Source organism: Phocoena sinus, chromosome 3, assembly GCF_008692025.1.
Source record: "Phocoena sinus isolate mPhoSin1 chromosome 3, mPhoSin1.pri, whole genome shotgun sequence".
Classification (NCBI taxonomy): domain Eukaryota; kingdom Metazoa; phylum Chordata; class Mammalia; order Artiodactyla; family Phocoenidae; genus Phocoena; species Phocoena sinus.
This window is the reverse complement of record NC_045765.1, coordinates 117499509-117522024: the sequence shown is the minus strand read 5'-3', so window position 1 is coordinate 117522024 and position 22516 is coordinate 117499509. Positions and strand designations below refer to the sequence as shown.

At 41.8% G+C, this 22516-nt stretch overlaps 1 protein-coding gene and 1 long non-coding RNA gene across 6 annotated transcripts in view; one reads left to right on the top strand and one right to left on the bottom strand.

Moving 5' to 3' along the window:
* Positions 1–1007: 1007 nt before the first annotated feature.
* LOC116752071 lies at positions 1008–4271 on the bottom strand. The gene is made up of 3 exons (XR_004349402.1): positions 3770–4271; positions 1859–1973; positions 1008–1613 (listed from the first exon to the last, which is right to left on the bottom strand). It is a non-coding gene; the product is annotated as an uncharacterized LOC116752071 (long non-coding RNA).
* Positions 4272–8598: 4327 nt separating this feature from the next.
* NAIP (NLR family apoptosis inhibitory protein) overlaps positions 8599–22516 on the top strand; it is a 36166-nt gene continuing 22248 nt past the window's right edge. For 2 of the 5 annotated variants that reach the window (XM_032628678.1, XM_032628682.1), the window contains exons 1-6: positions 8599–8730; positions 11183–11756; positions 13490–13589; positions 18167–18248; positions 19349–19400; positions 21174–21293. In XM_032628678.1, the coding sequence (XP_032484569.1) occupies positions 11186–11756; positions 13490–13589; positions 18167–18248; positions 19349–19400; positions 21174–21293 (925 nt within the window). In that variant the 5' untranslated portion in view covers positions 8599–8730; positions 11183–11185. Of the gene's footprint in view, positions 8731–10500; positions 10658–11182; positions 11757–13489; positions 13590–18166; positions 18249–19348; positions 19401–21173; positions 21294–22516 lie in introns of those variants that run through there. The other 3 variants (XM_032628679.1, XM_032628680.1, XM_032628683.1) reach the window with 3 other exon arrangements.

Here is a 22516-nt window from a genome sequence, read left to right as displayed (position 1 = left end):
AAATCCTGGTTTGTTTCAGATTATAGAAATAAAAATGGTGATCTAATAATACTGTTAGTTCTGGCCTTAGTTTCCCTCATAGAACTCCACAGTATACTACAATAATGAAGGAAACTTTTTAACATTAGGAATCTTTCTGAATAGTATGTCTTTCTGAGTTCTGTTTGATTAGAAAACTCCTTAAAGCTTAAAATTCATTATGAAAATTAGATTCATTTTAAATACTTTTGAATGTATACATTTCACTTCATATTCTTTTTTATTTTCCTGAAAGTCGTTTTGTTTTAACTGAAGCATTTAGTCCATTTATATTTAATGTGCCTACTGATACATTTTGGTTTAAATCTACCATCTTTGTGCTATTTGTTTCAACTACTCCATCTTCATTTTTCTCTTCTTTCTTGCCTTTTTTGTTTGTTTTTTAAAATTTACTTTAGGGCTTCCCTTTTGGCGCAGTGGTTGAGAGTCCGCCTGCCGATACAGGGGACGCAGGTTCGTGCCCCGGTCCGGGAAGATCCCACATGCCGCCGAGCGGCTGGGCCCGTGAGCCATGGCCGCTGAGCCTGCATGTCCGGAGCCTGTGCTCTGCAATGGGAGAGGCCACAACAGTGAGTGGCCTGTGTACCGCAAAAAAAAAACAAAAAACAAAACAAAACAAAACATTTATTTTATTTATTTTGGGCTGCGTTGGGTCTTCGTTGCTGCGTGCAGGCTTTCTCTAGTTGCAGTAAGTGGGGGCTAGTCTTCATTGCGGTGCGCAGGCTTCTCATTGTGGTGGCTTCTTGTTGTGGAGCACGGGCTCTAGGTGCATAGACTTCAGTAGTTGTGACACACGGGTTCTAGAGTGCAGGCTTAGTAGTTGTGGTGCATGGGCTTAGTTGCTCTGCGGCATGTGGAATCTTCCTGGACCAGGGATCAAACCTGTGTCCCCACACTGGCAGGAGGATTCTTAACCACTGTACCACCAGGGAAGTCCCTCTTGCCCTTTTTTGGATTGCTTGTTTCCCACCATTCTTTGTTTTCCTAAACTAGTTTGGAAATTGTATACTCAATTTTTATTCTTTTAGAGGTTATTCTAGAAATTACAGTACACGTAATTCCTTAACTTGGGTCTTCTAGAAAGTAGAACCTCAGGCAAAGGTGAAAGTATTGTTGCTTTATTTGGGAGATGCAGATCTAGGGAAGTATGGTTAAGGAAAAAAAGGGAAAGTGAGACAAGGAGAAACAATATGTTATCACAGTGGCCAGGCTTGATAACAAACTGTGAAGAGTCATAGGAGTCTCCCAGCAAGTGTGTTCACTTAGAGTTTGGGACTTCTCCAGAAGGTTTATAAAGAGGAGCTGCCCCTCTGCACAGTCTGTCGAAGGGAGGAGGGGAGGGTAATGCAATTTCCTAACTTCTTCCATTTCCCACTAGCCAAGGCTTGCCACACAGGGCTGTGTCATCTGGTCCTTTGGTAACTGCTAAGGGAGCCAGCTGTCAGGCTCAGTGGTGTGGCGTTGCAGCCAACTCTGGAAGGTCAGATAGGCTTGGTGTAGTTCAGTTTGGACTCCAGCCCGCTCAGGAAGCTGGGCAAAGGCAGCAGCAGTGCAGAGGAGGAGGCGGGCAGCACCTTGGAAAGAAGGACGTGGCCAAGAGAATCTGAGGAAGCGCTGCTTCCAGTACTCCTTCATAACATCAAAACCTAAAGTTAACTTGTACCTTTACCCTCCCCACGGATAACACATTTAACCTCACTTTCCTCCTTCCTCACTTATTTATTATTATTGTTGTACATTTAATTCTTTTGGTGTTTCACTAGACATTTATATTTGTTTTAATCAGTTAGTATTTATTAAGATTTAATCACATATTTACCACTTTCATGGCTCTTGATTTATTCTTACATCTCAGATCTGTTGAGGATCATTTTCCTTCGACCTGAAGTACATTCTTCAGAATATACGAGTGTTCAGAATATATAGTATGCTACCTGTTATGTAAGGAAGAAGGAAAAATAAGAATATATATTTGTCTTAGCAAAAAGAAACAGTGGAAAACAATAGAGAAAGTCTATGAAACCAGAAGTTGGTTCAACCAATTGACAAATATTTTGCTAAGTTGACCAAGAGAAAAAAAAAAGACTCAAATTACTAAGATCGAGTGAAAGAGGAGACATCACTATGGACCTTACAAAAATAAAGATTGTAGGGGAATACTACAAACAGCTGGGGAAAAGAGTGAATTTTAATGGGTATAGAGTTTCTTCTTCGAGTGATGAAAATGTTCTAAGATTGATTGTGGTGATGGCTGTTCAACTCTGTGAACATACTAAAAACCACTGAATTATGCACTTTGAATAAGTTACGTTACATGTACGTGAAGTATATCTCAAGAAAGCTGTCTTTGAAAAAAATGAGGGAATTCTCTAGCGGTCCAGTGGTTAAAACTCTGCGCTTCCATTGCAGGGGGTACGGGTTCGATCCCTGGTCGGGGAACTAAGATCCCACAAGCCGCACCACGTGGCCGAAAAAAAAATTATTTTTAAATAAAAAGAAACACTGGAAGAATACATAGGGAACTAATAAAAATGGTTGCCTGGGGTGGTGGTGTAGCACAGCGGAGAGTAAGAATTATTTTAAAATATTTTTATATAGTTAACAATTTGAAGCCCTGTAAATGAATTAAGTATTCAAAAATAATAAAACTTATGGAATCCTGGGAAGTTGTGGTGAGGGAGATGAAAGTAATGTAGCTAATGTTAGCTGTTAGTTGAGGGCCTGAAAGCAATCATGTTCATCAAATAAGGTAATAGGTATGGAACTGGAGGTTGGAGGGGAACGGTAATAAAATTTCTTTTTCATTTATTTGGATCATAGTGCAAACAATACATTTCCACCTATATGTGGCAATACGTGCACTGTTTCTGTTTGTTGTGACCTTGTTTGCCCTTGAGAATAACTGCAAGGTGAAGATTGCAGTAGTATCTGGAGGCTGAAGAAGAGAGATAAGTAGATTAAAAGCATGTAAGTCCTGTATTTAAGAAACACAGGTAACCCACTGTATATTTGAGTACATGCCATAATCAAACACTAATGTATGTTGAAACAGTGCGGGAACAACAGGGCTTCTGCTGCTCGGAATGGCAGTAGGGAAGAGCTGTAAACATTTTGTACGATTTCTCAATACTTTGTGAAATGCCTCATGTTTGTGGTCCTGTGTTCAGCTGTCTGTATCTCTGTAGTGATCGGCAAATTTATAACATGAAATAATTTCTTGAGTGGTGAGAAAGAAAGGGTACAACCAGCCCTTGGGAAGTGGGGTGGTAGAGTCCCATGATCTTTAGTAGGTGATAGAGTTTAGGCAAAAGGGCGAGAAGTTTGAGTCCCTGAGGCCTATAGTAAGGAAGAAAAGGGCACAGGAGATTGTCATGCTTCTGGGAAGTAGCCTCAGGAGTGTCCTAATACCCCTTTTGGGTCCAGATCTATAAAAATAGAAGAGTCATTATTTTCTTTCCACATTTTCTAATTCTCTTCTTGGGAGACTGATGGGGTTCTTATGGGATTTAAATTCTTGATTTCATGTGACTAAATTGTTATTTGAGTCACACCTCAGGCCAGAGCCCTTCAGTAATGCACAGTTTGTTCATTTATTCATTAATTCACTCAACAAGCCTTGTACACCTGCTGTCTGTCTGATGAGACCCTAGCCGTCAGGATATAGACACCAAGAAGAAGACAGAAACCCTAACCTTGTGGCTCTGTGACCCTCCCAGTCTAAGAGGCAGACCTTTAAAGACGTCAGCATGGGGACTTCCCTGGCAGTCCAGTGGTTAAGACTCTGCACTTCCACTGCAGGGGCCATGGGTTCGATTCCTGGTTGGGGCACTAAGATCCCACATGCCGCGTGGCGTGGCTAAAAAATAAAAACAAAAAATTAATTAATTTAAAAAAAGAAGTGTGAAAGTGCTAATGATAAACCAAGTGCCTGGGAATGCAGAAGAGGGGCTGTAAAATGGGCTCAGATGCAAATTCAGATGCCTGAGGGGACCAGGCAAATACTTGAAAAGGGGCCAGGTAAATGCAAAGTGGTAGCATCTGGAAAGCACTGGTTCCATGTAAAGGAGGCAGCCTCTAGATGTTGGGCTCGGGTAGAAGAGAGATGTCGATTTCACCGTACACCTTTCTTTGTACCTTTTGAATTTTATACATGTGCATTTGTTACCTAGTCCAAAAGAAAAACGTTTTTTCAAAGGAGGTAACTATTACTCAGTCACAGCCTATTTTTTCTTTCTGAGAATGTAGTTTCCCTCGGGCAGTATATTTTGATATTTAAACAGAAACTGAAAAACTGGATTTTTAAGTGAATTCTCCTAAGTTTTAAATGTTGATGTCTAATTTTTTTAAAACCACACAGGCTAAATAAAACTTGCTTGCAGGCCGCCAATTAACGCACTTTGGCCTGGCCAGTCTCTTCTCTGTCCCTTATTAGGGCAGAATCTTTTAACTTTTAGATGTCAGGCTTTTCTGGGATATACCCGTTTTAGGGGATAATTCAATTTGGATTTTAGGTATTTAGAATCGATTCTTTAGAGGAAGAGGGAACTTTTAAGGATCTCTGGAATCGGTGATTCTAAGGGTGGTGTCTGGATCAGTAGCATCAGCAGCGTCATTGGGAACCTGTTAGAAATGCATATTCTTGGGCCCCATCACAGGCCTATTGAATCAGAGACTCTGGGAGTAGGCTTAGCAATCTGTGTTTTAACAAGTCCTCCAGGTGACTGTAATAAATGCTAAAGTAGGAGAACCACTGCCTCTAATCATATTACAGAGATGCATAGATAACTTAAAAAACAGGTTCCTGGTCATAGAATTCTTCTGAACTTAAAAAAAAAATTAACTCAGGTAGCTTTACAGAAACCAAATCCCAAACCTGGAATTGATTTTTCATTTCTTTAGATTCTCCTTAAGAAGTTATTTGTATTAGAATTTTTTTTTTTTTTTTCAGTACGCGGGCCTCTCACTGTTGTGGCCTCTCCCGTTGCGGAGCACAGGCTCCAGACGCGCAGGCTCAGCGGCCATGGCTCACGGGCCCAGCCACTCCGCGGCATGTGGGATCCTCCCGGACCGGGGCACGAACCCGTGTCCCCTGCATCGGCAGGCGGACTCTCAACCACTGCGCCACCAGCGAAGCCCCTCAAAATATTCAGATAATACAAATATCTACTTAGAAAATTCAAGAGGATTTACAATCATATATTAAAAGTAGACCAGGGACTTCCCTGGTGGTGCAGTGATTGAGAATCCCCTGCCAATGTAGGGGACACGGGTTCGAGCCCTGCCAGGAGGATCCCACGTGCCGCACAGCAACTGAGCCCATGCACCACAACTACTGAGCCCGCGTGCCTAGAGCCCGTGCTCTGCAACAACAGAAGCCACCGCAATGAGAAGCACGCGCACCACAACAAAGAGTAGGAGCTGCTCGTCACAACTAGAGAAAGCCCGTGTGCAGCAACGAGGACACAATGCAGCCAAAAATAGAGATAAAATACATTTATATTTTAAAAAGATCAGAAAGAGTCCTATACATCATCAATAAACATTTAGAAAATAGAATAGTAAAAAAAAAAAATTCACAACGGCAACAAAATCTACAGGGTGCTACAGTAACTGTAATGTGCCTTGGACACAGATGTACATAACATCATAGATGAAAAGTAAGGTTGATTGGGCAAAATTTTACAGGCAGAACAGTCAGCAGTGCAGAGAGGTTCCCTTGACCTCTGAACTTCCTGTAAAAAGAATTGCTGGTCTAGGAGCAGCTGGATGTACCGGGGAAAGTGTTTCAAAAAAACACTGTCCTTGTTATATGTGTTAATACAAAAGTTAGGAGGGGTCAGCTATTTAACAATGGTTGCTTCTTGGCTGGGTAAAGGGCCCTGTTGGACCAGAGCTTGGCTAGAGGAGTTCACATGCCGATGAGGCTGGTAACAGCTTGAAGACTTGCTAACTCAGCAATTGGCTAAACTACCAAAACGGAGAGAGCATGAGCTTTCTGGGACACCTGGGTTTGCCTTTCCTTAATGTCTAGCCTTTATAGCAGCCAAACACAGTGGTTCAAAGTGCAGACTCTGTTGCCAGACTGTCTGGTTAATCTGAACCCCTTTGTGCCTGGGTTTTCTCATCCGTAAATTGTAGGTAATAAAAATAGCTACTTCATTTGGACTGTTAAAGGGATTAAATGGACATATCTAAGGTTTTTAGAACTGTGCCTGGCAAGTAGTAGGCTCTAAGCAAAATTTAGTTATTGTTGGTAATAATTACACAATATTATTGAAATGATTTTTAAAACTATAAACCCAGAAAAATTAAGAAAGCAGGAGGGGACCATCAGCATACAGAATATTTTAACAAATTTTTGGAAGGTGGAAACTCAAATGGAATGGTAGTAACCAGTGAAACAGACCAAAGGAGCCCACAGCCTGAATACACATGTAACCCCTGGGAGACTCTGTACTTTGTACAGAACCCTGGAGCAGCTGGGGGCCCAGAAAGCCAGGTTGAAGGCGGACAGGAATGATGGGAAGGGCTGAAAATCAAGAGACTAAATTAAAGTCTCTGCATGAGGCAATTGACTCCATCCACCCCACCATCAGACTATTTAATATGCAGGTGTTATTAACACTGAGGCAAAAAATTAGTGGATTCTTCTCTTCTAAAAAAATGGAATAAACTGTTTCAGCTGACTTAGAGGAGCTAGGGTGGGCCCTGGGCATCCCAAAACGAAGAATACTTCAAGAACTGGCCATTCTGTGCTCAAGGAACACACCAAGTGAGCTTTCAGCTACTAGCTCTGACTTTACAGCTAACTTGAAATCATTTTCTGAGGTGTTTCTTTGACATTGAGGGCTTCTCCAGGGTAAATCTTGGCTCCCCAATCTGTTCTCCATAAAGTAAAGGGCTTAGGTTCAGGTCACACTCATGTGGCTTTTCATCAGAATTTTTGGCCATAATTTTGATCAGTCAGCTTTGAAATCGCCTAATTTTCAAACATGAATTGAAAACCAAGGATCAGTACACATTTGAGGAAAGCTGGTAATGTGAAAAATGAACAAAAAGGTAAATGGTAATTAGCCTTGGAGGAAACAGATCATTCAGGAGGCAGGTGAACTTTATTTGCATTAGTACTGATAAAGATAATGTGTATATCGGGACCCACAAAATGGGGGCTGCCTCAGTGGCCCGACCCAAGTCACAAATCTAAACCCAAGTCAGCCTGCACTTACAGGAAACACCTGTCAAGGAAACCCAGGGCTTCCCTGGTGGCGCAGTGGTTGAGAGTCCGCCTGCTGATGCAGGGGACACAGGTTCGTGCCCCGGTCTGGGAAGATCCCACATGCCGCGGAGCGGCTGGGCCCGTGAGCCATGGCCGCTGAGCCTGCGCGTCCGGAGCCTGTGCTCCGCAATGGGAGAGGCCACAACAGTGAGAGGCCCGCGTACAGCAAAAAAAAAAAAAAAAAAAAAAAGGAAACCCAATATAAACCAATCACAATCCCCCAACTCAGCTTTACCTAGTTTGCCTGACCTGCTAGATGTATAATGAATCCCTGACCTCTTAGCCAATCATGCCTCTTCTCTATAAAACCCACTCTTTCCCCCCATCCCTCTGGAGGAGTGCTGTGAGACAGTGTGCTCCCCCCAGTCTATGGATTGCTTTCCCTTGACTGAAGGACAACAAACTCATTATTAAGTTGTTTTAATTTTGTCATTTGACAGTATAGGAGAGGTTCATAAAAGATTGCGTTGGCTAAAAAAATCAGATCTTGTGAAAATAAGAAACAGACAACAAGAAAGAGCTGTGGGAAATTGAAAATATCATTGCTGAACTTAATAATTACCATTGGTGGGACTTCCCTGGTGGCCCGGTAGTTAAGACTCCACGCTCCCAATGCAGGGTGTCCAGGTTCCATCCATGGTCAGGAAACTAGATCCTGCATGCCGCAACTAAGATCCCGCGTGCCCCAACTGAAAGATCCCGCGTGCCGCAACTAAGACCCGGTGCAGCCAAATAAATAAATATTAAAAAAAAATTTTTATTGGAAAGTTGGAAGATAATGAAGAGGAAACCTCCCAGAAAGTAAAGCCAAAGCACGGGAGAATATGTGAGCAAAAAAAAAAAAAAAGATACGAACTTCAGTGATAAATTCCCATCTGAATAATGGGAATACCAGAAAGAGGGAAAAGAGGATAGTAGGCAGTAGGGAATTACCAAAGAAATTATAGAAGATAATTTCCCAGGGCTGATGGGAGGCCCACACGTTCAGCTTGAAACAAGTCCACTGGGTCCATTGAATGTAGAAAGACCCACACTGAGACACGATAACTTTGAAATTTTATAACCCACGGATAAGAGAGAAAACCCTAAAAGATACCAGAAAGATAGAAACTGCCGTCAAAGAAATAAGACTTATACTAGCACCAGAAACGTTAACCAATCTTAAATTATTTAGAATAAAACACTTCTGCTATGGGACTTGGTAGGTTTTGTGAGACCTTTTGGTTCCTGACTAAGCCCTGCTGACTCAGCACCCTAGACCATTTACTGGTGATTTCTCAGAAAACTGCAACTTGTTTTGAGTTTCAGTTCCTCAAATATGTTCTCACTGCTTCCCACTAAAAGACAAAGAGAGCATTCGTATTTACACTACGCATTCTCCTTCCATTTGACCGGGGCTCTGGATAAACCTCTAGGTAAGTAAATTACCATCTCTGGCAAAAGTGCTTTTCTTCCACACCTAAACTTATGACCCTCTTATTTCTCTTACTCTTCTTTCTCTCTTTGGAGGCAAGAGGACAGGCACTGGAGTCATACAGGTGTGGATTTAAATCCTTTGCACGACACAGCAGCATCAGTGGTACTCATAGCACTTGTAATTAATGAGCATGAAACCTGGAGAGGGCCTTGGAGATCTTCTCTCCTCCTGGAAGTGGCCCGGATACCAGCAAAACTGACGACGGAACTTTGCTGTAGAAGTGCAGGATTGATTCCAGCTGGTTTGTTGCCACCCTGTGCTTATTTATCTCCAGGGAGGCCTGGAGCCATGGTGTTGTCTGTTGGCCAAACCTAAATGAAACATACTAACTAGCGATGAATGTAGCCCTGTGCTAGGATCTGAGAGACCAGGGGGCAGCCCGTACCAGCTTGTTTGAGACTGGTCAGGCAGCCTACTTTGGGCCACGTGACTGGAGCGGCATAAAAGACCCCTCCTCAGGTGACAGTGTGGTTTCCCTGAGACCAAGGTACCTTGCACATATCTAGGTGGTTCATTACCTAAAATGAAGCATGTCCTGAACAACAGAGAAAGGGTCCTAGAAACTGGGGCTGGAGTCTGAGACCTCTCTGATGTTTGCCTGTATTTTTGTACCTTACCCTCTACCTTTATTAAATTCTGAAGTAAGTATACTGTGTAGAGGCTTGTGAGTTTTTTCAGTTATCTGACCCTGTATACTTGCTGAAGTTGGCAGTGTGAATGGGATAATGGGAACAATTTTTTTTTAATTTATTTATTATTTATTTACTTATTTTGGCTGTACCGGGTCTTAGTTGCAGCATGCGGGATCCTTTTTTCTTTAGTTGTGGCATGCGGACTTAGTTGGAGCATGCATGAGGGATCTAGTTCCCCGAACAGGGATGGAACCTGGGCCCCCTGCATTGGGAGGGTGGAGTCTCACCCACTGGACTACCAGGGAAGTCCCGGGAACAGTTTTTGACTTAATTTAAATGCTGGCTCCGGCTTTGTTTAGGAGAAAAAAAGATGAAAAGTGGGAGAAAGACGTAGAACCACTGATGCCAGGTTGGCTGTTGAGGCCATCCTTGTTTGAATTTGCCCTAGTACTATAATTATTCATGGGAAGAAAAGCACAGCAATGAAATATTTTTTTTGCTATTTTTAAAAAATTTATTGAAGTATAGTCGATTCACAATGTTTCAGGTGTACAGCACAGTGATTCACTTATATATATATCTTTTTTTTAAGATTCTTTTCCCATTATAGGTTATTACAAGATATTGAATATAGTTTCCTGTGCTATAGAGTAGATCCTTGTTGTTTATCTATTTTATATGTAGTAATGGGTATCTGTTAATCCCAAATTCCCAATTTATCCCTCCCCCGCCCCCAGTAATGGAATTTAAAGGTGATAGACCCAGAGCCAGAAGAACCAGCTAAATGGGTTAAAACAGAAATAAGGACAGAGGGAAAGTCAGCCAAGAATAGTGAGGCAAATAAGGAAGGCCTCAGCAGCCAGCCTGGCATCCCTGGTTCTAAATCTCTTTCCCACTTTTCATGGTTTGGGCTGTTTTGGCAAAAATGAAAGTACTAAGAAAGAGCCCTAGGCTGCCAAGTCCACCAAGCTTTGGCCGGTTCCTTCTGTAAAGGGGAAGGAACATGATACCAGAGGGAGAATTGGGCAGATATTTCTTTTGTTTGGAATGTGACCCTCATCTCATATCCACTAAAGGGACTCTATGGGAGAGGGCATGAAGAGACAACTGAAATGAAGGAACTCTTCAGTCAAAAAGCCAAGTAACCTTGTGGACCGATAGAGCTTCCTGAGGAACCATTGCTGAAATGTACTGAACATATTAGTGACAAAGGAGCTCTTTTCCTTGCATTAGGTACTGCCAAATGAAGGGCATGCTTGGGCTTAATCAAGATCTTCAGTTAGCTGCAACTGTTGCGGAAATGTGGGTAGATGGGCAAATTCTAAATCAGCTGAGCTGGATTAAGGCGGGGCACATAGAGCAAAGCTGGTAGAGTGGAAATATCCAACTCCACCTGTAGGTATTAAATGGAATACCTTGTTGATTCTTGAAATGTTGAGAATGCAAGCACGCATCTTTGAACTTGTTGTATGATGATACGGGTATCCCCTATTTTATGCCTTTAACTTAAGTGACAATTGATGCTCTGATAAGGGGGCCTCCAACTGTTTGGACTCCATAGGTGACCTTACTGTTGAGGGCAGGATAAAGGTCTGCTGTCACAGACCTACTAGCATATTTGCTCTGAATTGGGCTAAATGATGAGCAGAAGATCAATGTTATTCAGAAGAAAAAACAGAAAGAATAAAGGGTTGAAACAAACCTCAGGACTAGTAAACCAGGTGGCGATGTTCACGAACATTTTCTTCCCCTTTTCAGAAAATGGCCGCCCAGGAGGAAACCCCTGACGAGAGGATTTCCCAGTTTGATTATGCTTTGCTCCCGGAGCTGTCTGGTCTTCTAGGCATAGATATGCTTCAATATGTAAAGGAACTAGAAAAAGAGCAGCAGAAAGAACGAGAAAAAATGCAAGAAGGCTTTAATTCCCAAATGCGTAGTGAAGCAAAAAGGTTAAAGACTTTTGTGACCTATGAGGCCTACAGTGCATGGACACCCCAGGAGATGGCAGCGGCTGGGTTTTATTTCACTGACATAAAATCTGGGGTTCAGTGCTTCTGCTGTAGCTTAATCCTCTTTGGTACCAGCCTCCAGAGACTCCCCATAGAAGACCATAAGAAGTTCCATCCGGATTGTGAGTTCCTTTTGGGCAAAGATGTTGGTAACATTGCCAAGTATGATATAAGAGTAAAGAATCCAGAGAACAAGTTGAGGAGGGACGACAAAGCAAGATACCAAGAAGAGAAGGCCAGACTCAAATCCTACAAGAAATGGCCATTTTATGCCCAAGGGACAGCCCCAAGGGAGCTCTCAGGTGCTGGCTTTGTCTTTACAGGTAGTTTGAAGTCATTTTCTGAAATATTTTGCTGGAATTAAGTTTAGGTTCCATATTTCAGTTGCAATATTGTAAATCTTTCCTCACTTGGTCAATGTGTTATATTAGGTATAAGGTCTCTTTTATTAAAATTCAACTTCAGTAATTTCACTTTAGCTTTATTTTATGTGTAGTACATGTCAATTTACCAAAAATATATAAAAAATAAGATAGTGACTTTTCCTAAAACTTTGGACCTTAGACAATACTTGACTGGATTTCTAAGGCCCCGAAAATAAGCTGTGAGGTCAGCCTGACCCCAGTCTCCTTCTCACCCATCCTCCTTTTGCTGCTCTGAAATGATCTTTCTTTGATTCTTTTAATTGCAGCAGTATTGTAGGGTTTTTGTTTTTGTTTTAACCTTAAAGCTAACTCTAACATATAGGGCAAGTTGCATTTCAGAAAATGATACTGTGTTTGAATTATCCTAGCCGCGCCATAAATGTTATGACAGATCTGAGTGAGAATTGTGATAACAAAAACAGCTATCATTTACTGAGTACCTACTTGATGCTAGGCATGGATTAAGCACTAATACTAATCTGACAAACTTGCCCTTTCCCCCCATTTCACAGTTGACTTCATTGAGGCTCAAAGAGTTTAAGAAATGTGCCTAAGGATAACCAACATGGACCTACTGTATAGCACAGGGAACTCTGCTCAATGTTATGGGGCAGGCTGGATGGGAGGGGAGTTTGGGGGACAAAGGATACATGCATATGTATGGCTGAGTAGCTTTGCTGTGTACCTGAAACTATCGAACATTGTTAATCGGCTGTACTCCAATACAAAATAAAAAGTTAAAAAAAAAAGAAACAAAATATTTCAATTCATCTCAGGTACACTGCATAGTGCTTGGCACACAGTGTATGTTGGATATATCAAATGTTAATTGTTACTATTGTTAATTAATTAATAGCAGAAGCTGAAGAAATTCACCTTGATGGTGTTACCCAAGTTGGACCCAAGAAGAAAATTTAAGAGATTTCCGGTATAGAATTCCCCAGATGTCACAGTGTGCTTATCACTTATTTCTTCAAGATGTTATAGTTAATGTCCTAATTGACATAGAGACTGAAGCAGAGTAAAACGCAGAAAAAAACGGATCTTTCTGTCGTGTTCAAAAAAGTTGGAGTCTGTAGTTTGATTGTCATTTGCCTACCAGTTTGTGTACCATTTACATCTCAAAATGCCTTAAACCTCAAGTAAGTTTTCTTCTTAGTTTTGAAAGCTAGTGTGTTGATCCCTTTGTAGTTCCCCTAAAAACAGTTGTCAGAAAAGAAAAATATACTTGTCAAATACAAATGTCAAATGTGAAGGAAAAAGAAAAGAAATGTGCCTAAGTTTCCACTGAAATTTCATAGCAAAGCTACAGCTTAGGCCTTCTAACTGCGCTTTACTTCATGAGCGCGGGGGATTCCTCTGCTTCCCCACTACTTCAGTGAGCATACTGAGCCCAACAGCGTAGAGCTCTGTGTGTGCCACATCTGAGAGGTGGGGTCCCAGGCTTCGGAAATGGTCACTTAGGGCAGCGGGGCTGTGGATGAGGATTCAGCCAGATGAGAGTGTGAGTGGGCAGATGGGATGGAGCGTGTCTCATTCATGCACAGAGCAGTCAACTTCTGGAGACACCCCTTCTGGACCATTCCATGGTGCTGTTGCCGGGCAATCTAAGTGTCTTCCTTCATATGCAGGTAAACGTGACACTGTACAGTGCTTTTCCTGTGGTGGCTGTTTAGGAAATTGGGAAGATGATGATGACCCCTGGAAGGAACATGCCAAGTGGTTCCCCAAGTAAGTAGATAAATATTTTTTGCTTGTAATTTTTTTTTAAGACAAAACAAAACTAAAGGCAAGAGTCCCCTTCCCAGAGTAGAACCTTCAGTTTTGATCTTTCTCTCTCCTAAACTGGAACACTCCAGGATTTATTCAAGCAAGAAAGCCCTGATGATATCGTGAAAATTTTTAATTATATAATTTCAAAATAGTTTCTTACTGTCTTATTATCCAAAATACTAAGATATGTTTTGCCAAGTATAAGTTTCAGGATCTGCCTTAATAAACAGGAATAATTTGCATAGGGATGATATAAAATGGTACATAAAGGAAGTTGGAAAGTAAGACAATGTTTAAAACATTATTACAAGTGGTTTCATGCACTGCTGAATATATACCAAATGAAAACGTTGTATTTCAAAAACTCAGTAAGAGTTTTGATTATTACAATGGTCTTGAGTTCTCTGCTTAGAAAATGAAGTGCTTTTAAAAATTATTTCTAATGTTACGTTTACTGGTATTTTCTACGTGGCTCTGTATCTACCAAATACAGATTCATTCCTTTAACAATTTTTAAAACTTTCATTTTGGAAAATTTCATATACAAGTAGAGAGAACACTTATCAACACATGGCCAAATCATATGTCATCCATCTCTCACCCACTCCTTCCCCAGAAATAAAAATAACCAAATTATTTTAAAGCAAATCCCAGACATCATATAATGTCACTTGTTGGTATTTTAGTATATAACTCTAAAATATAAAAATATTTTAAAGAAACATAACCACAGTATCATTCTGTCTTCTAAAGAGGATTAACAGTAATTCCTCAATAACATCAAATATCTGAGACAGTGTTCAAATGTCCACATCCCCCCACCTCACTTTCTCTTTGCCATTGGTTGATTTGAATCAGGATCCAAACAAGGTCCATACATTACATTTAGTTGATATATCTCAAGATTTTTAATTTACAGATTTCCTCCTCCCTGACTTTTTCTTGTCACTTACTCATGAAAGGAGCCATGTAGTCTGTCCTGTAAAATTGCCTACACTCTGTGTTTGGCTGAATGTTTCTGTGGTGTCATTTAACATGTTTCTCTACTTCCTGTATTTCCTATAATCTAATCATTGGATCTAGCAGTGTGCTTCGGCTCATAGTTTATTTCTTTAACATATTTGTCGTACACCTACCACATGCAAAGAAGTTTCTGGTTGGATCGTAGGTGCAACCAGACCTACGATAAGTCATCTTTCACATGGACAGCCATGCTCACAAAAATGGAAGTATGTCTGATATGTTAAGTGAAAAAAGCAGTATGCAAAATAATGTGTAGTATAAGCCTTTAAAACCATTCAACCTATATATGGACTTGTTTGAAATATATATAGAAAAAGTTAAGAAAATATACAAACCAAACAATTGAACTCTTGAGGTTTGGGTTTGTCAGGAGATGAGGTGGAGAGGGATTTTCATATTTTGCTTTGTTCACTTCTATCTTGTTTAAATTCTGGGAAACAAATGTGTATTTCTTTTATGGTTGAAAAGAAAGTGAGGGGGTGGGAGGGAGGAAGGGAACAAAGGAGAGAAGGAAGAGGGGAAGAGAGAGAGATGGAGAGGGAGATTGGAAAGGGAGGGAAGCTCTTCCTGACAAGCAGATGAGACAGTTATAGGGATACAGGAAGCCAGATGGTTAAATACTTTGTCATTCTGGTTCCTTGACCAATCAAGAATAGACACCCAGCCAATCATACTGAGTGTTGGCAGTGAACCACATGGGTGTGTACTGAGTGAATATCAGCCCTGGCTCTTGGGCACCTGTCGTAGCTGTAGCCTCAGCCAATGCTTCACTTATTCTCATGGCCACAATGCTTAGTGTCACTGGGTTATACACTGGACAACTCCCAGCAGCACCGTTCACATCAACCATCATGTGATGGTCTAACACCAACAAGAGTTGCACATCCTGTCTTGGGTGGCCCTGGTGCACCTTCTCTGACGTAGGACTGAGGGAAAGGTGAGAAGCATAGGGAGCATATGTGAGTCCAGCACTCATCTCCAGAGGTGGAAGGAGCTAAGGTCTGCTGCTATCAATACAAAGGGCAGGGCAGAGTGCAGAGGCTCGCAGATACACAGAGCCGGCCACTTGGTGACCCCCATTATTGACCCTCTGAGTCTCGTGTGTAAAAATGAAAATGATAATCCATAGCTGGTAGGGTTGTTATAAGGGTGATAAGTAAAGTATATGGAGCAAATGCCTTGTAAAAACTCCCGTGTATTCCATGACCGTTTCACCTTCCACCTGTTTGTCATCATGAGCATATGCTTAACCAATACATTTCAGAGCTGGAATTAGAACTAAGAATTCCCCAGTTTCTTGTTGGTTGTGCTCTAACCTTAGCAGTTCGGGCATCAATTTTGGCTTTGTTTGCTGCTTTTATAAACTATGGACACAATATCTGAGTCTACTCCTACTCATTAAAACGTAGTACCCAGTGTACTAAATAACTGTAAATAAATAAAATAAGCTGATCTTTATTGTATTTTTTAAAACATTATATATATATTTGTAATTTATTTGTTATTTATTTTATTTTTGGCTGTGTTGGGTCTTTGTTGCAGTGCACGGGCTTCTCATTGCAGTGACTTCTCTTGCTGCGGAGCACGGGCTCTAGAGCGCAGACTCATTAGTTGTAGCTCGCGGGCTCTAGAGCACAGGCTTTAGTAGTTGTGGCACATGGGCTCAGTAGTTGTGGCTTGCGGGCTTAGTTGCTCCACGGCATGTGGGATCCTCACGGATCAGGGCTCGAACCAGTGTCCCCTGCATTGGTAGGCGGATTCTTAACCACTGTGCCACCAGGGAAGCCCTTTGTTGTATTTTTTTAAAGAAGTAGTGTCTATCGAGCACCTTCTCAATCCACACTAAGCATGTGGGGAGGGCCCCGTCCGTCATGTGCTATGTGGATTGTGTACGAATTTGGGTTGCGTACAGGTTTGGGGCACTCCTCGGAAGGATCTGCACATCTAAAACCTAGGGACCTTAGCTACCCAGAGTGGTGGCCCTAGAACAATATATGATTCACCTAGTGGAGTTCACTTTCTCATGTCTGTATAAGAGAACAGTGGCAAGATTGATCACTTCCCATTAGTGGCAGAACTGGGACTAACATTCTGGCCTCCTGACTCTCAGCCCTCATGTTACTATAAATCACTAGAAAGGAACCTTAAATTTGAATGAGAGAGATTTTTTTAAAGTTAACTTAAAAATTGCTTCTGGGGCTTCCCTGGTGGTGCAGTGGTTGAGAGTCTGCCTGCCGATGCAGGGGACACGGGTTCGTGTCCCGGTCCAGGAAGATCCCACATGCTGCGGAGCGGCTGGGCCTGTGAGCCATGGTCACTGAGCCAGCGCCTCCAGAGCCTGTGCTCGGCAACGGGAGAGGCCACAACAGTGAGAGGCCCGCATACCACACACACACAAAAAAAATTGCTTCGGGGGCTTCCCTGGTGGCGCAGTGGTTGAGAGTCCGCCTGCCGATGCAGGGGACACGGGTTCGTGCCCCGGTCCGGGAAGATCCCACATGCCGCGGAGCGGCTGCGCCCGTGAGCCGTGGCCGCTGAGCCTGCGCGTCCGGAGCCTGTGCTCCGCAACGGGAGAGGCCACAACAGTGAGAGGCCCGTGTACCGCAAAAAAAAAAAAAAAAAAAAAAAAAAAAAAAAAAACAAAAAAAAATTGCTTCTGTTTTGTGGAAAGGAATGTTTTGTTTTGGTTTTTTTAATTAATTTATTTATTTTTGCTGTGTTGGGTCTTCGTTTCTGTGCGAGGGCTTTCTCTAGTTGTGGCAAGCCGGGGCTACTCTTCATCGCGGTGTGCAGGCCTCTCACTATCGCAGCCTCTCTTGTTGCGGAGCACATGCTCCAGACATGCAGGCTCAGTAGTTGTGGCTCACGGGCCTAGTTGCTCCGCGGCATGTGGGATCCTCCCAGACCAGGGCTCAAACCCGTGTCCCCTGCTCCCCTGCATTAGCAGGCAGATTCTCAACCACTGCACCACCAGGGAAGCCCAGGAATGTGTTTTTAAAATGTATTCCATATACTCTTTTTAAAAAATTCAATTTATTAATTTCCATTGTATTTTTTTTACAGAGTAGTGATATGTTTTTCAGTGGATGAAATTTATTATTGTTTGTTATCCTTGCTGCCAGTAACTTTTATTTAACCACAGGAACTAGATATAGTCACCATAGTTGAATTTAACAAAGAAAACCCCCTCCAGTCTATATATTACTGTAAATCTGTCTCTTTGATTGAATTATATTTTGTTTCAAGAGAGAAGATAATCTGAAGATTTAGTTTTAAATTATTACACATGTTGTTAGTGGAAATAATAATTATATGAGAATAATGATAATTGTCATAAGTTTTGGGGTAAATTTTTTGACAGTTTTATCAAAGTAAAATAAAATTGAGCAATTTAAAGCATACAATGCAGTAAGTTTTAACAAATGTCCGTTGTGTCACTGCAGTTATATAAAGATACAGGACATCTCTATTACAGTATCAGGATAAATTTTAATTCTGTTTATTAATTATAGATGTGAATTTCTTCAAAGTAAGAAATCCTCAGAGGAAATTACCCAGTATATTCAAAGCTACAAGGGATTTGTTGGCGTCACGGTAATTTATAACAACAAATATTTTCTCAAGTTGGCTTTTGAGTACCTATTATCTGAATGAGAAGGGGGCAGCATCACTCTTTTGTCATGGGCTCTCCTTTCTTCCCTTATTTCATTCTCCTACCTCCCATTGGGCAGATTGAAGAAAAGCATGTTCTCTTGGTCAACTAGAGCCCTTAGAATTTTTTTTCAGGGCTGCCTTTTGATTGGTCTGTCTGCCTTCCTGGTAGTCTTACCCTCTTTGACTGAGGTCACCTCCCCTAGCTTCCCTTGGCCACCCCCATCTGAGTGCCCGCATGAGACATTCAGACCACTGCACACTACCCACAGTGGGCCTCAGAGCTGGTTACTTTATGCTCTATCGTGAAGGCTCCCCTAGTGACAGGTGATGGGAAAACCCAGCTTAAATTGCTTATGCAAAAAGAGCGAATTTATTGGCTAACACGACTCAGATGAGAACCCTGCAGAAAACATGGCCTGAAAGTGGGGGAGGAGTGTTTCTTCAGATAGCAATCTGGGTGCAGTTTTCAGAGAAGAATCAGTTACTCAATACCTAACCACCCTTCTGAATCCAGTTTCCTTCCTATATCTCATACTTCTCATTGGTCAAAGGACCTCTGTGATATCTTGTTGTAACTTAGCTTTTGAGTTGGATCTCTGGAAAAACCGACCCGGAGACGGCGTCCTGTTGAGTATAAGTAAACATTCACAGTATTTTTTTCTTCCCTTTACACTGCATAAAAAATTACAACATTAATAGAAATACTAATTAAAGGAATAATTCTCTAACAACACTGACACTCAATCCAATGAAACTCTTCATTTGGGGGCAGGGTTAGAGGAGGGAGTTCTTTTAATTTTTATTCATAGATAGTTGTATGCTCCAAGTCGATAACTTGAATTTTTTAAAATTGAGGTATTGATGCACGATATTTGTTTCAGGTGTACAACACAATGATTCACAATTTTTAAAGGTTATACTCCATTTATAATTACTATAAAATATTGGATATGTTCCCTGTGCTGTACATTAGATACTTGTAGCTTATTTGTTTTATACATAGTCGCTTGTAGGATAACTTGAGTTTTAATTTTCTCCAGGGAGAACATTTCGTGAATTCCTGGGTCAAGAGAGATTTACCTATGGCTTCAGGTAAAGATTCAGACGTATTTCAAAAAGCTTTGCTTGTTTATTTCTTCTTTTGCTTTTTCTTTTTCAGCCTAATTTTTTTTTAACCCCTCCATTTTCCTCCTCATTTTATGGTGCCATAGTAATTTTTAAAAAAACCATTTCATTAGAGTTTCTGGTCTCCTGGAGTGACTTAGTTTTTTAACATAAATGAGCATAGGGAAATATGTCAGGGTTGGGTCCTTGACTGAATTTCCCTTAAAACAATTAAGGTTTCTGGATAAAATGGTTTTGAAAACATTCTTAAATGGATCAGTGTCTGTTAAGAAATTGAATGTGAAATAATAGAAAATAAATATTGGTCTCTGCCCCTAGTTCCTGGCAGAGAGCTCCTAAAATCCACGTAATTTCCTAAGTGATAACATCACGAGGTGCATCTCTTGTTCTAATATTGGATCTTTGACGCTGTCCCTGACACAGGGCTCCTAAAACCTTGTAAACTCCTAAGTGATAAGAACACTGGGAGCGTTTTTGGTTTCCAATGAGGTGATTCTGGGTGAGCTCCTGGATGGCTTCTGGATGGGAGCTGGTCACTGGAAAGAGCAAGCCATGATTAGAAGTTTGAATTTTCAGCCCCACCCCCTATTCTTCAGAGCAGGAAGAGGGGTATAAATGGAGTTAATGATCGATCATGCCTGTGTGAGGAAGCCTCCATAAAAATCCCAGTAGTACAGGTTTCCAGGAGCCTTCAGGTATGTGAACACATCCACACTGGGAATGTGACACATTCCAACTCCATGAGGATAGAAGCTCCCAGATCTCACTCTACTAGCCAGTTCATCCGGCTGTTCATCTGTACCCTTGATTATATCCTTTACTAAACAAACGTAAGTGTTTCTCTGAGTTCTGTGATCCACTCTAACAAATGAAATGGGGTAGGAGCAGTGTTATGGCATTGAGCCTTTAACCTGTAGGATCTGACACTACAAAGTAGACAGTGTTGGAACAGAGTTAAATTGTAGGACACCCAGCTGGTGTTGCAGAGAATTGTTTACTGGAAGAAAACCCCCATACACCTTGTATCAAAAGTGTCGTGAATGTGATGGTAGTGTGAGAGTAAAGGAGACACACAGGAGGAAAAGACTGAGGTTTTTCCAGTACATTAAGTCATATTCCAGTTAAAACTCAAGTGACAGCAGGAATCCCGCGGCTAAGTGGAATAATGAAGCAAGCTTTCATCTTAAGGAATTTTGCAGTATCTAATTTTATTAACGTATTTAATAAACATAAGTTGGTTTTCAGATCTTCAAAGGGTGCAGAAGACAGGAACCAAACCCCAGGGCCAGCCCAGTGTGGAAAGTCTAATAGAAACCACTGCATAGAGTGGACACCCAAAGGGCAAGAAACAAATCTGCCTGCTCTTAAGGGAGCTGCAAGGAAAATTTGCCTTTCTCAAATCTGATACTAACTTGGGGTGGAAGGGAAGCTCCTCTAGCTTTTTCTTGCTTTATCCTGATGCTATATGGTGAAAAGATAATTAGAAAATATTTTATTATAAAACATTTTGAATCTATATAGAAATAAGACAATAGTAAATCCCCACCATGCATCTACCACTCTGCTTCAACATGTGGTTGGTCTGGCCTTGCCAGTTTCTTCTTTTCTAATCCCCTCCTTCAATTATATTGAAGCAAATGCCAAACATATTATTCTGTCTGTAAATATGAAAGGATAATTCAAACACTGATACTTGCAATATCAAAGCTTGCCGGTCTCACCATATGCTTTTTATTCAAGTGTGTTGCAATGGCAGCATCTTTGCTAATGAAGAACTCCGACTGGTCTCTTTCAAGAACTGGCCCCAGGCATCCCCTGTGGGAGCTGCAGCTCTGGCCAAAGCAGGTTTTTTCTACATAGGTGAGTCAGCAGTTTGCCCCAAGCTCTTGCCTTGCTGCCCATTTAAACCCCACATACACTTCATGATCCTGGGCTCGTATTTAACTAAGCTCAACAATCCCTACTTCTTTTCATTATTCCTTTTTCTTTTTTAAAAAAAAATTTTATTTATTTATTTAGGCTGTGCCGGGTCTTAGTTGCAGCGCATGGGATCTTCACTGTGGTGTGCGGGATCTTTCTTTTTAGTTGCAGCAGGTGGGCTCCTAGTCGCGGCATGTGGACTTCTTAGTTGTGGCATGTGAACTCTTAGTTGTGGCACGCGTGTGGGATCTAGTTCCCGTACCAGGGATTGAACCCGGGCCCCCTGCATTGGGAGCGCTGAGTCTTACCCACTGGACCGCCAGGGAATTCCCTCATTATTCCTTATATATTCCTTTTCCTTTCTGTGTCAGATGGCCACACCTACCTATAAGAGGAGCTGGGACGTTTAACTTTTTTTCTGGGTAGCAATGTGCCCAGCTGAAAATTGGGGTTTCTGTTACTATGGAAGAATGAGAGATAACTAGGAGTGTGGATAGCAGTTTTTGCCACACACTCCTTGGAAGAGAAAGTAAGGAAGTTGCTTTTAATGATTCCTAAGCATGTAGAATCTTCCATCGGTTCACAGTATTCTCTCTTGGGCTGCTGGTCATCAGGGAGTTCCACTCTGTGATGCACAAAGAGCGGGCAGGTTCCCCTCAGCTAAACCTCTGCCTGAGGTACGATAAGGTGAACGGATATTGTGTCCTTCCTGGGAACCTTGCTGGCCTTCTTCAGACCAAACACACATGCTAAGTTACAGTGGAGGTCCGTGTGGACCTTTTACAGAGGGGTCAAGTCAAGAATACCACAGAGCAGTACAGAGTAGGGGAATGTAGTGTTCACTCGAACTGACATGTTCCATTGGTACAAAAAATCTTAATGCCTCACAGGCTTAAGCATTTGGAAAGGCGGCATTCCACCCTTTCTTCCTGCTCTCTCCATTCTGTCTTCCTCTTGCCAGCCTTCCTCTAGGACCCTCTGTCCAGTGTCCTCACCCTCTTCCTTTTGAACCTCCTCCTCTCCCCACAAATCCTAGGCATCTCACCTTTTTGGGGTCTTGCAAGCTCTAGGACCTCCTATTTTTATCCAGACACAAAGGGAGGTTTTCCTCTGCTCTGGCTTTACAATGCCTACGGGAGTCCAAGAAGAGAAGGAAGATGATG